We start from the raw sequence: 13695 nt of genomic DNA on the forward strand, positions 1-13695 counted from the left end.
TTATGTGGCAAAGTTGTTATTGTAAAAGTGAATTTACAGCAGAAAATGTCAAACCATGTAGCAGAAGTAAATGAGATTTACAAGCCTGGGATGTGATGCTTTTTTTTTTTTTTCCCCCTCCTTTGGTTTGCCTCTTAACATTCAAACACAGGAATGCTGTTCTTATGGAGGACAGAGCAGCCAAGTTTGAAGTCTGTGCATTTGCTTTGTCTGTATTTCCTTTGTTAACATCTTAGAAGCAGCATTAAGCAGATTTTCTCCCTTTTTTTCTTTTTTTGTTTTCTTTTAATTTATCCTTTTTCTCTTCCCCTGCATGGAAAAAGGTGGACTTGAACTAGGAAACAAATTACACACTGAACAGCAGAACCTGTTCTGTGCCCTTGGAATGGGAACAGAAGGGAAGTGAAGCCTCATACATAAAGAGGTGTCAGCAGCTCTCATTTCCCAAACTGCTGCTTGGCATGAGAGAGATGAAGTACCACACTAATGTTCAATGGGCCTTGCTATTGAGAGCTGGTGGATGCAAACCTCGATCCTTCAGTGCTGTGGACACATACTTGGGCCTCATCTCATTACTGGGAAGTTACATGTGAAGCTGTCCTTTTTGCCTTTCAAGTCTTTTTACTGTTCTTTTTTACTTTGTATGCTTTGCAGTTTCAGATTGCATAAGGAATTACTTAAAACTGGATGTGGAGGGTATTGAGAGAGAAGGAGAAGGGTTAATCCATCTGAAAAACTGGATTCTTCATTGCCATCATGTTGGCCTGTGCCTCTAGGGCAGTGGACTCCAGATGGATGGTTTAATTTGCATATATATTTACATAGTCTTTTATTGTAAATTCATGTGATCATAATGAGGAATTTCTCTGTAGTAGTGTTTCCTTGACAGTCAAGCAGTATTTTATTCTTGTCAGAGCTCACCTGCAATAAAATCTTTCTATTTATCTACTACATCTTGACCCTGATAAAACATGGAGCTGAGGATACAGCTCAGCTCTCTGTATGCCTGTTGTTTTTGTTTTTTTTTTCCCAGAGGTGCTTCTCTATTACTGCAATTTCATAGTTGCTGCCAGAGTTTTTATATTTTTCCCTTCAGATTTCTTTCCTGTTGCCCATCTTTTATTACTTCTAACTGTTCTTTCAGTTTATTAAACAAATTACAGAAGTTTCTTGTTGAAATAATTGGTCCATCAGAGAAATGCAAAATATATGGCTGGTGGATGTTTTCAATAATGAAACATAACAAGGCTTTTACTGCTCTTCACAACTAAATATTGGTAAGAGAAGAGGGGGAACATAGCAAAAAGTCTCTTGCATGAACTGTAACGTGTAAAGAGATGTTGAATGATTGATTCCCCCATGACTTACCTTAAATCTCACACAACATATTCAGAGAGGTCTTCCACTGTCAATTAACTGTGAAATCCCACCTTCTGCAACCTTATTTCATGGCACGCTATATCTCCTGTGGTCTGCAGCCTAAGAAAATATTTTGATGCTTTTATTTTAAGAACTTCAATTAGTGTATTAGCTAGGTATTTTTGTTCTGGGCAGCTGTAATTTCATAAATTAATTATTCATTCTTTCCAATGCTCTTATGTGCATTTTAATTATTATTAGAGTTGACACATGCAGTTGATAAAGAATCAAAAATTAGGGAAATATTTTTACTCAGGGAGGGGTAAAAACCGTATCCATATTCTAAACTGCTTCTTCATATGTATTTCATAGTTGATTTGACATATTCTTTGTGCATAAAACAGACACTATGCAAAATCTTGGTAGTGTTCCCTCTAGCCGTTTGCTACGTTTCTTTAGAAAGATGAAAACACCTTTAATTCAGACTTTCCAAAGAACTGTGTTCTAGTTTTAGTATTTAAAAATTTCAGTCTACTGCTTTAACCCTGAAGGGGTTTTACATCTGGTTGGAATAGTTCTCTGCTTAGCTTTTCTTGTAGAATGATTATTGATGTCACAAAACATTAAGGAAATTCGAACTTTTTTGGTACCTAATTTTACCTGAGCAGTATTTCCTTGGTGGTGGTAAAGTTAGCATTTGTTAATGCATATTTGTATATTCTAATGAGTCACTTACTTAAAGCCAAATAGGCTAGAAAGGCGAGAAAAAAAATAGAACGTATGCAAACAGCTTTAGCTGAATTGAAGGGGAAAAAAAAAGTGTCTTTTCCCCTGAAGCATACATTCTGCATGAAATTCAACTTGACAAGTGACCCTTTCAAAGCAGCACCACAAAGATTTCTCGGCGTTCTCCATATATGAGAGGCAGCATTCTTGTACACACAAGCAGTCCCCCAGTGCCCTCTAAATGAAAGTAGCCTCTTCCTCTATCCTTTGTGTCCTATTTTACCTTCATCCCTGTGTTGGCATTCACATTTATGAACACACTTTTGTGTGAGAAAATTTTGCAAAAGCAAAACCACTGGGAATGTGGTTCATGCAAAATAAACATATATGATAAAATACTATAAAGAACTGAAGTCGTATATTTTGTTTATTTGAAAGTATTGAAAATGTGTGTTGTGTTCACTTGCAAAAAAAAAAGAAAAAAGAGTGAAAAGAAAAAATATTTGGCAATTAATTTAATTTACAGCTAGGTGATGCAAAAGCTGAACCGCAGCTCTCAAGTCTTGTATTAATTTAGGAGCAGAAGACAAAAATGGTGGTATGATTCTGTGTGAACAATGAATAACAAGAATGTATGACTTGTGAAACTGAATGTAATGCATTAAAATCAGAGCAAACTGATAATTTAACAGTATATAACAAGTACCAGATCTTAAAAATAGCAGTAGTGGATCAGCAGTATTTCACCACCACCCAGTTCTCCTGCAGCAGCATTCTAGAGACAGTGCACTGTTTATGTGCGTGATATAAACTGTCAGATGGGAGAGATATGCAGTGTAATATTTAGTATGTCCCATGCCTGCAATGCTCTTTTCAGATGTCTTTAGGAAGAGAATAAAACTTGTGTTGAGAATCTAGCTTGACAGAGGGGTTTTGGGTGGGGCAGTGGTCCCTCAGGGGATGGTGGGCTGCTGCTAGGTACTCCTTGCACACAATATTGGCTTTGTACACAGCACTGCTTCTGCAAATATTGGCCATATGTTCTTACAGAGTGTAATAGATTGTTGATTACAGGCATTTTGTAATTTTCAAATTGATAAGCTCACGTTTTGCAGCATGGTATTTAGGGCAAGGAGTGGAAAATTGCAGCCTTGATATGAGCAATTATTGCATGTGAACAAACACCACTTGAAAAACTAAAAAGTCAGGCAAGATGACACTGTAAAATAAATAAGGGGAATAGTTCCTTTGTTAATTATTCCTGGTCTTCAAAAACCGTGGCAGCAGATTGTCAAAGACATCCCTCAGTTGAAGGAGAACCAGAGAAGCAGTGATTGGTTCTTCCTTTGAGGTTTGCTGTACCTTTATGCTTTGGGATTTGAGGGAGGTGGGAAAAAACATGTTCCCTCTATTCAGCCAGCCTCGAAGACCTGTTTATATTAATCCTAATTTTTGTATTGTCCATGTGTAATTCTGTGGGTTTTTTCACAAGGGTAACCAGAAGCAGGTAGATCTCTGCACCTGCCATCGTGTGCTCTCTTTACATGGTTGCCTCCCAGTGAGGGGCACTCCTTCTCCCAGCAGAAAACTTTTAGGGGCTGCCCAGAGAAGCAGAGGGAGATACAGGAGGGTAGGAGGGGTTCATCTGTCTAAACTATTCTTCTTTTGTGCACTGAAACATACTGATTAACAGAGTGCTGAATACCTGCCCAAAACTGTTAATATTTGGTGCCTATTCCATTCTGTATTTATGGTGCAACACATTAGAGAGTGTTGCTTCATATACAGGCTCTGGTTTCAAAGCATCATGTTTGCAAGTCCACTCAAATGGAAATACTTGTTAAATATTTACTACCTTAGTTTCTTATCCTTGGATACCAAGATATTTTTCCTGCTGCTTTTCCCAAATACTGGAAAAAGTGCTGTAGAAAATAAGGATGTCACTTGTGGAAGTTTACCTTGATAATTGTAGAGCTAATTTTGTGCAAATAAAATGTTAAATGCAGATATTTTACATTATGAGAAATCTAATATTTGTTCTGGGTAGGGTATAAAGAGAAATTAAAGCTTAAATGCTGACATTTGTCTTCTAGAAAATTATCCATGACTGCAAAAGCACTTATGCTTCAGCTCAACTTTTCAAAAAGGACTGTCTTATTTATGTGTATTTTAGTATTTTTATGAAGTCTTTTCCAGTAAATCACAGGCTTGAGACTGATTCAGTTTGATGGAGCTTCTCCTTAACTTAAACAAATTAATTATCAGAATGGAGTGTGCAAATATTATCTAACCAGTGCCACTTGCAAAATTTTTGTTATGCCCACCATACTGGAGACAGCGTGACAATCCTTGCTTCTTCTAAGGAGTCCCCTTGGAGATGGTAATAGAATACTTGCTTTTATTGGGGTAGGCAGAAAGGATGAGCCAAAGAGCTTCAGACATATTTACATTGCAACTTTCTGTTCTGGCATGAAAACACCAGAAAATTGATTCTTGAAATTCTAGTTCAGAGACAGCTTCAGAATGTAAACCAACATCTAATTTTATGCCCTCTGGGCATAATTATCCTATTCTCTTTGTCATTAAGGATGAAACTCATTGTCATCTCTGTGTTTTGCATTTTAAAAATTTGAAAGCCAGTGTTTATTTCTTTCACTGTTCATCCTGTACAATCAATATGCCTTTCTGAAACTGCCATTATGCCTCTATTAGGTTTTGCTTTTTTATTTCTTTTCAAGCAGAAGGTTGCCAGAACCACGTTCATGTTCATTAAGAAATGAGTTCTTATCCACAAGAAGATGCAGAAGGGTGAAGTCTGAGCAATGGGGAAAGCAGTAGTTAAGCTGTTTATTTGGGTTTTTTTCCTAACTGCTGTGTTTATGAAACTGAGTTCTTTGTGTATACCTTTGAAAGTAGGACTATGATTAAATATTTACAGTTATGGCATGAGGAGTAGCTAATGAATGTCTCCAGTATTTTCAGGAAACAGTGGCAGTGATATGTAATGCATATGAAACAAAAGTTTTGTTCATAAATCTTACAAGTATAGTAAAGTACTTAATGCTCTGACTTGTATTAATATATAACAACAATGTCCTCAGTTAAAGTATTTACTTTTCTTTAAATTTCCCCAAATACTGCAATATTTTAGGTCAGAGAAAATCCAATCAAAACTTAGCTTGCTCGTTGTTTTTTTAAAAGATATGTAAAAATTCTGAAATTATATGTGTCTGCTGTTTGCATTCATGTAAAAGGAAATGAGTGTGTGATTTACATACTGTCAGGATTGCTGGTTTGTGCACTAGAAACTGCAGGCCTGCTTCTGCATCCTTGGAGTGGGAGATGGAGCCTGGTCTTTGTAGAGAGTAGTAGGAGGTGGGATAGAGTGAAGTGCAGCAGAGCTTGAACCCCCTCTGCTTGTGTGAGGAGAGCCTGTGCTCCCCCACAGCCCCTTCATACTTTATACACACCATAGCTGGGAGATATCACCATGAGCACTGCCCAGTAATGCCATTCCATGCATTTTTTTCTGCTTTACTATAGCAGCTGTATAGCTGTGTGATGCACCTCATGAGCATGAGAGAGAAGGGGAAGTCTATTGCACAAGGTAGTTAATAATGGTGTACTTTCCAAAGCTCAAAAGTTGCCCAGTCTTACATTGGTTCTCTCTAAAAGTGGTCAGGCAGGTGATGTCCTGCACCTGCTGCTTGTGCTGCAACTTCAGATCATTTGGTTGCTCCCTTATCTACTTATTTGCTGTATTTGTCTTGTTATGGAAAGAACCAAAGTCTGCTTGGGTTGTGCTGAGGACCAGGCAAGCTGCATGTTGAGCAACAGAGGCTCTGGAAAAAGTTGTATTTACAACAAAGCCAAGTGTGTCTGATTCCAGTTTTCAGCTTTCATTTAGAAGACAGTTTAAGACCCAGAAAGTTATACATTTTCTCCTTTTTAAAAAGCTTTGTAATTTTTAATTTAACTTAATAATTTAAGTTAATGGAGCAGTGATGGCTGGAAGACTTCTGTCTTGACTGTTTCTAACACCTAAAAATATGTTTTCCACATCTGTCAGGGAGGGCCCTCAACAGGGACAACAAACCAACATTTCCCTCTCTGAAAAGAGAGAGTGTTGTTTCTGCTATAGGCTACATCTTTGGTTTTCATGATTCTGACAGTAATGTTTTTGCTGCTTGATAGCAGAGCACAGAAGAGATGCAAATTGAAACCTTCAAAACATTCAGTGATCCCTTCCTAAAGTCCATAGGTGAAGTTTTATTGGCTATTTTATTTTTGATAATGCGCCTGTGGTATTCCTCTAAGGTCTTTACCATTTGCAAGTTGTGTGATAAAAACAGGCTTGTAATGAAACATAACCTCCTTATAGAAGTTTCACTAAAAATAGTTCTGGTGGTGCCCTGGGGGTGTTCATCAGCTAGTGACAGTGGCTGCATTTTCACAGGGGGAAAGTAGAGCTGGTGAGGTCAAGGAGGATGAGTCTGTATTCCTGTGAGGAGCATCCGGGGGTTTTTGAGCTTTTATGGATAAAATGAGTGTGGGTTTGTGACAACATTGTTTTAAAATACCTGGAAAGCTGGAACAAGCTGAGAAGAATTCCAGTTCCATCTTTCAGTGTGTGTGCTTTAGGATCCTCAGACATCAGGTCTAGCTGACCTTTACTTATAACTTTCACATGTTTAAAAAAACTAGAAAATCCCAACTTAATATTGATAAATCTCTGCATACTTCTTTTGAAACAGAATTGGTAAGTTACAATCCTGTTTTTTGCTTTATTTCCTCTTTTATGCTTTTGAAAACAGTGCCCTGGTTTACTCTTTGCAAAATGACTCACTGAAATGTCTGCATCACCAGAAACTAATCCCTGCTCTGCGTATTTTTCCTTTTCCACATGCTGAACCTGTAAAATCTGTTTTACAGTAAGACTTTCTGACTTCCTTATGCTCTTAAGTGCAAAACGGTATCTCTTGGGAGCGTGGATGCAAGTGACTGTGTTCAGCACATAGTTTGACTGAGGTGACTGACTTGTGCCAAGAGACAGGAGAGGTCCTGCTGGACTAGAGACTTCCCTGGGCTTGCAGGAACATGATTACAATAAAAAACCCCCTGACAGATGTCAACGTGATAGGATTCAAACAGTCGCTGCTTTTGTTTTTGTTCAGGAGGGGAACTTCATCAGGAACACGGATGAAATTCCAGCCTTATCTTAGGGAATGCATGCAGATTTCAGGCATGCAGCAAGAAGAGAGCCAGCGCCTTTTCAGGCTTTTTGTTCTCTCGCCCTGCCGCACCTTAATTTTAAAGTTTCTTGAACTCCGCTGGGATTTGAAATGAGTATTGTCATAGTGTGCTTGTGATGTCGCTTCCTTTGTTTGCCTATTGCCACATACCCTGGCCAGCTCCGTAGGAGACCTGTCTGAAGTGCCTTTTAATGTTTAGATCTGGCAGTGATTAGAATACACTAATGCCCAGTGGGTATATGTGTCATTTTTTAACAGCTGCCGAGCTTTCTCCCTGCTGCTCCAATTAACACATTCGGCACTCACTTGCTGGTGAGTGGGCTGTGTGTATGGATTAAACCACTTTGCTATTTATTCATCCAGTGTATGAGATGCCAGAAATGGATTGGCATGTTTCCTGTTCTTACAATCAATGAAATCAAATGTGCTTCTGAGCCCGTGCCCGGTAGATGTGAGGGCAGCGTTTAACTGGCGAATAGAAACCTGTTTTGCCTTGAGATATGGTTCAGTCCATTGACTAGCATCTATCCCCGCCTCCCAGCCCCTCTTCAAATGATGGAGACACAGGATAGGGAGCTCTCAGTGCTGGGCTTTCCCTTCCTGGCAAGCAGGTCTCTTCAACTTTGTCCTCTGCTGCTTAATAGCAGCTTGAAATCCTGAAATTCTCCTTTTGCTTCCATGCTTTCCTCCTTTATTTATTTTCAGGTTGAAATATTCCAGTCAGTAGATTTGATAAAGTGTGTCTGTGTGTCCCTTTTTTTTTAAAGGGAAAACAAAATGCTTCCCAGTCGGAGCTGAGCTAAGGGAGGGGTTGTTGAATGGTAGCGGAGCTGGTGGGAGCTGCAGCTCTGCTCGGGCGCTCGATTCATGCTGGGACAGCTCTTTGTGAAGCGCAGGGCGAAGGGGGCTGTGACTGAGGGAGGACATGGAGCGCTTCTTGGGCTTTGTCAAGCAGATAAGGAGATCGAGGAGAAGAAAAGGCAAAAAGTACCGGCCAGAGGAGGATTACCACGAGGGCTATGAGGATGTCTACTATTATGCCTCAGAACATTTTCGAAGTAAGTGTTTTGCATAACTTCATTTTCCTTTGGCTGTGATAAATGTTATGTTGTTAAGATGTTTAAACTCCAGAAATATGTGCAATGTTCCTCCCTTGTTGGAGCCTCATGTATGTATTAAAAGTCAGTTCCTGTGAGAGCTCTTCCTGGCTTTGCTGCCGACAAACAATACAAAGCATCTGAAGTGGCACAGGAGCTCTCAAAGTAGAGGGTCTGTCTGCAGACCCTGGTGAGATTTCAGATGCAGTTAATCCAGTCTGACTGCTGGAAACCTTTTGTTGAAGCACTGTTTTGAGAAGCGATTAGCGTGGCGGTAGCCCTTGTGGAGTGCCTTTGGAAGGCTCTGTGGGTATTTTTAAAGCACTACAGAGGCCGTGAGCATTCATTTGTAAGTTGAAGTTGGTGATTAATGTTTGGTATTGAGGTAGAGTCAGTTTACTAAGCTTCTGCTGTGACCTGATCTTTTCAGTAGTGAGTAAATCGAGTGGGCTGGTTCCTCGCTGCAGGTCCAGGACCACTCCTGGAGAATTAAGCGGGGATTTTTTTTTTTTTTGCTGGCACTCACGTGTTGGCACTCAGCAGCTCTGCCAAAACCAAAATAAACCACCCGCTCAGAAATCTCTGTGCAAACTGTATGCTGGACCCTGCAGCTTCTCAGAGTTTGTCTGCTTGCCTGTCAGGTTTCAGAGCTGCTGGTCTGGCATGGTCCTCTGGAGGAGAGGATGTGTGCCCAGAGGTGCCACAGGGAGGGTGGGAAGGAGGGAAGCCACACTCAGCCCCTGCCTGGGGTCCTGTGTGGCACTGTCAGGGTGAGGTGATGGCAGTAGAACCAGCCATGAGCAGAAATTGCCTGTTTCTGCTGTTTTGGCTGCTGGTTTGGGACCTTTGCAGTGAAGTGCCTTGTTGAGCTGCTGAAGTTTGATGCACTTTGTTGTTCTATACATGTGAGTGACTGTCAGTGTCTTTTTTGCTTCATTTCTGCTTTGCTGAAATAAATCATAACTTTGTGTTTGTTTTAAGATAGAATGATAAATTTGACTGTGCCTTGCAGCACCAGAGAACTGCTGTCTTGTGGAAAATTAGGAAATGAGTTGTTCTTGCTGTCTTCATCCTAGTGTGCCATACTTGCCTATCTCCTAAAGACTATTGATGTAGGATGCTTGGTTGATTACTGGGCTTCTTGATACAATTTTGTTTGCTTTTCATTTTTAAGAAAACTTACTGTGCTGATAATATTAAACTATGTAACTTATCTATGTTATTGAGAGAGTTCTTGCAAGAAAAAGATCTATTTGAGAGGCAATGCAGTCATAATGGGTAACATAGTGACATAAAGTCTGTGCACAAAATCTATTACACAAGAACTAAAAATTTTAAATCTGTTTAGCACTGAAAAATTTGAAAGTAATATATGTTAGTGAAAGCACGTAACTTTTTCTTGCTTTAATATGAAAATCAAAAGAACATGTCAAAGTTGTATGTCAAAATATTTCCCTAGCTGATTGTTGTTGTTGAAGGGTCCTTTAAAGAAGAGAGCAAAGCCTCTCCAAAAACTGTCAAATGTAATAAGGATTTTTTGAATGACAATTAATAAATTATTAGCTCTTAACATAATGTATGGCACTAAGGCTGAGCCAAATATCTAATAGGTTTTTCCTTTTACTCTACTTAGAAAATAAAAGAATAGTATACACTTCAGCTTGTGGAGGTCTGAAGTATTTCAGACAGGATGAAATGTGTGTCAGATTTTGAAGTGATGCTTTCAACAGTGTTCAAGTACTCAGATTGAATTGAACTCCAAATAGCACACAGCCCTACAGAGCTGAATGCACAAGGAGTTAGAGTTACTTAAACCAAACTGTCACAGGAGATTTGAGCCAAGCAGTCTCTATAGAGATTTCATCTCAAGCACAGTTCTTCCTCAGTTGCTTTTGTCTGGTCTTTCCATGTGCTTTATATGTCAGTGTGTTGGTTGGATAGGTGTGGTAGTTACTTAGAGCAAGCAGTGTGTAAAATTTGAAAAGATGCTGCTGGTGCTACTATAAATGCTGCCTACAAATTCAATTTCATGTGTTTGGGACAATGAAGTGTTTCATATTTAATTTAATTATGATCTGGTTTTGCACTATTTACAGTACAAATTTAAAATAATTGCAGAGCTTTTAACAGCCATTCCTTCTGCAGTTGTTTGCTTAGAAGAATGTGTGCTGGCAGGAAAGATTACATTTAATGTTACAATTTTTAGAATATCAAAGCTAATGAAATCAAATGCCTACTGTTCATTCAACCGAACAAAGCTGTAACTTTTTTAGATTTAGTTTCCTTTCTCTGTGTTGTTAGGCATCCCTTCTCCATCATCATTTATGAGTTATATATCTAATTAGCCAGTACATTTGAAGATTGTCTGAGACAATCATTTTATGAGCTTGTTACTCTCTCTCTTCCCCTGCTTGTAATATGGCTTAGAGTGTTGTACAGGGAGGCAGAATTAATGGAAAAATGCAGAAACTGCATTAGAATAACCGCAGGATCAAACAAAGACAACAAAGTTAAAAACAAAATAGGCCTCTGGGAATCACAGGAAAAAGGTGACTTTAGTTTGTCCTCAGCCCAGCTGTGCCTGGATATTGTGGGGTATTGTTGCTCCCACTGTTTGGTATACTGCCTTTACATCTCCAAAGCTTTGCCATGGAAGACTGAATTAGATGGATACAGCTGGATGAAGGGAATGTACAGTACTGCCTAAAGCTCCCCAGGTGAAAAAAGATACCCCAGCTGCTAAGACAGATGTCTTTTTTCTTGGACATTTCATCCACTTGTGTTCAGTTAATGGTTAACATTATTTTGACTTACAACACTCGCTCTCTTATCTTTCTGAAGTGTCTGTGCTATGTAATGCTAGAAAAACTAAGGTAATAATTTTGGTATGCAAGTACATATTAGCATTAGTAGTGCAGGCATCATGCTCATTTCAGTGAGACTTTGCAGTGTGAACATAGAGGGTGATGAAATTGCTACCCAACCTACTCAGATAAGTTGGTGCTTATTGTATAAAATACTTTAAAAAGCATCTTGCTTATCTTGAGCAGCATTACAGCACTGCCATTCAACCTGTTCCTTATAATGAGGCTTTGCATGAAAAAGGCCCTTGTTAAATTATTACAAAGACTGTTTGCAAACCAGCAAGAATACTGTGTAACAGAACTTCTTGGAATGCTCCCAGGTATGACATAAATCCTGTTGCTGAAGTCAGGGTGTTGTGCCAAGAGCTTTGAGTTTCAGCCTAGACTTGAGGGGGAGTGTGGTTTTAGGACCCAGCCTGACTTGGTCACCTCTGACCAAAACAAACACTTCTTCCCACACCCTAAAATAATTTCAGCACTAAGTCTTTATTTTTCAAAATATTTGGAAGGATTTGTTTCTTCCAACTAATTTTGGAATGTCACAGGTTTCATGAAACATGCAGGTCCTATTTTGGCTTATTTGTGTTACTTCTGGTGTCTGTCACCCATGTCCTGAGAGATTTTTTTCTTCTTTTTATGATGTTCTTCTTAACATGGTTCACAGCATAGTCTGTTGGCATAAAGATTTTACTTTGTGTAGATGCAGTGACAATATTAATGATCACAAAAAAGCAATGTTTGAAGAATTCTGCTGGTAAACACCTACTAACCTGAGAGGTACCATGATTTTAGCCTTGACCTTAAAATGTTCTATTTAGTCACCAGGGTGCAATGAATAACTTTCTTCTATCCTTTGTCAAGGCCTAGTGTATGTTGTGTAACAGGGCATTGATATGTTAGACAAAGTAATCTGCCATAGTCTGCATCTGCAGTGAAGTCATGTATCATTTCCCTCTCGGATGCAATCTGTTAATTATTTCACAATTCTGGTGTTAGAATCATCTGGTTACTCAGTTTAGTACCATCAACCTCTTCAAATTTGTTCCCTAAATACGTGTGATGGTTTTCCCATTTTTTGCCCTTTGCCCTCCCTGTGTCATCACTAGAAATTGAAGGGAAAGTATTTGACTCCTAGCCTAGCAAATAAGGTAAAAAAGGAAAAACTGAAGGTTTGTAAGACTCAGAATTGAAAATGTCCTCTTTGACTGAAGTCTGGGAATTATTAAAATTAATATTGTATGTATGATACACTTCTTGGGATGGTGTCAGCAGAAAAACTCTATTTGGGTGTTGTTCTCCAACACAGCTCAGTGTTATGGTGCAGAAACTCCCACACCATGGCTACTAAAATGCTGAGAATAAATGACTTTGAATTTCATACCCAAGGTGGTTTTAAAGCTGTATTAAATGCATAAGACAAAACACCAAGGGGAGTGCCATGCCTATGGTTTCTTAATGCTGTGGTCGGTAGCAACATCATTCTTGTCAAGATTTTCTCCATTTGGTAAATTGGTACAAATAATTCTTGTTTGCAGCAATCTCACAGATTTGATTGGGGTTGTGGAAGAGTTAATGATTTTATGAGTCAGGTGGTGACAAAGGAATTTAGTATCTCTTGCTCAAGTATCAGAGATGTTAATTGATCCTGAGGATGAGGAATGCAGGACAATTGCTTTTCATTTTACAATGGTTGTGTGTTGCTAGTTTACAGTTTAACTGGATGTGCATGTGTGGGGGGGTTGTTCTTCACCCATCACAGATCTTGTCGTGTCAGTACAGTAAAATGTCAGCTTTCTTAGAAACTAAAGTATTTGCTAAAGCCTGTAAGAAAAAAAGGCTTGGTAACTTGAGTAGAGGATATGGCAGACTTTGAAAACACAATGAAAATAATATTTAAAAAAACCTAAAATTTATTAATCCTCTTATTTCCTTCATCTTAATAACTGTTTTATGGTTGTTGGAATCTGGAGGTTTTCATTAATGGACTACAGGTCTTGAGTATTTCTATTTTCCATACACCACTTTTTCCTGAGATCTGGATAGCCCCAATGCTTCCAGCTCATCATGGGTGTGATGCCCATGTCCAGACAGACTCTGTCATCACAGGGCTACCACCCAGTGTCAGTTTGCAAGCCAGCCACAGTGATAAAGGAAGCTGCTGTATTTGAGCTTTACTGCTGGGACAGGTGGTGACAACTTCCCCATTCAGGGTTTTCTGAATGAAACAAAAGTGGTAGCAAATGATGTTGTCTCTGCTTCCACTGCTAAGACTTCCGATGTGACAATTGCAATATTTTCCATTTTGGATAAAATTCACACAGTCAATAGATAAGGGTCTGCCTATGTGCTGTTTCTCTTGCTTTTTCATTTTTTTCAACACAGGTGTTAAAATTTGTT

The 13695-nt window shown here is 39.0% G+C and overlaps 1 protein-coding gene across 2 annotated transcripts in view; it reads left to right on the forward strand.

The window, feature by feature from the left end:
* The window catches only part of GRIP1 (glutamate receptor interacting protein 1), a 301151-nt gene that overhangs the window by 82784 nt on the left and 204672 nt on the right, over positions 1–13695 (forward strand). Inside the window, exon 1 of one of the 2 annotated variants that reach the window (XM_056514544.1) lies at positions 8263–8395. The exons of the other annotated variant lie outside the window; for it this stretch is intronic. Coding sequence (XP_056370519.1) covers positions 8263–8395 — 133 coding nt within the window. Of the gene's footprint in view, positions 1–8262; positions 8396–13695 lie in introns of those variants that run through there. 2 annotated transcript variants of the gene reach the window in all.

This window comes from Oenanthe melanoleuca, chromosome 1A (assembly GCF_029582105.1).
Source record: "Oenanthe melanoleuca isolate GR-GAL-2019-014 chromosome 1A, OMel1.0, whole genome shotgun sequence".
NCBI lineage: Eukaryota > Metazoa > Chordata > Aves > Passeriformes > Muscicapidae > Oenanthe > Oenanthe melanoleuca.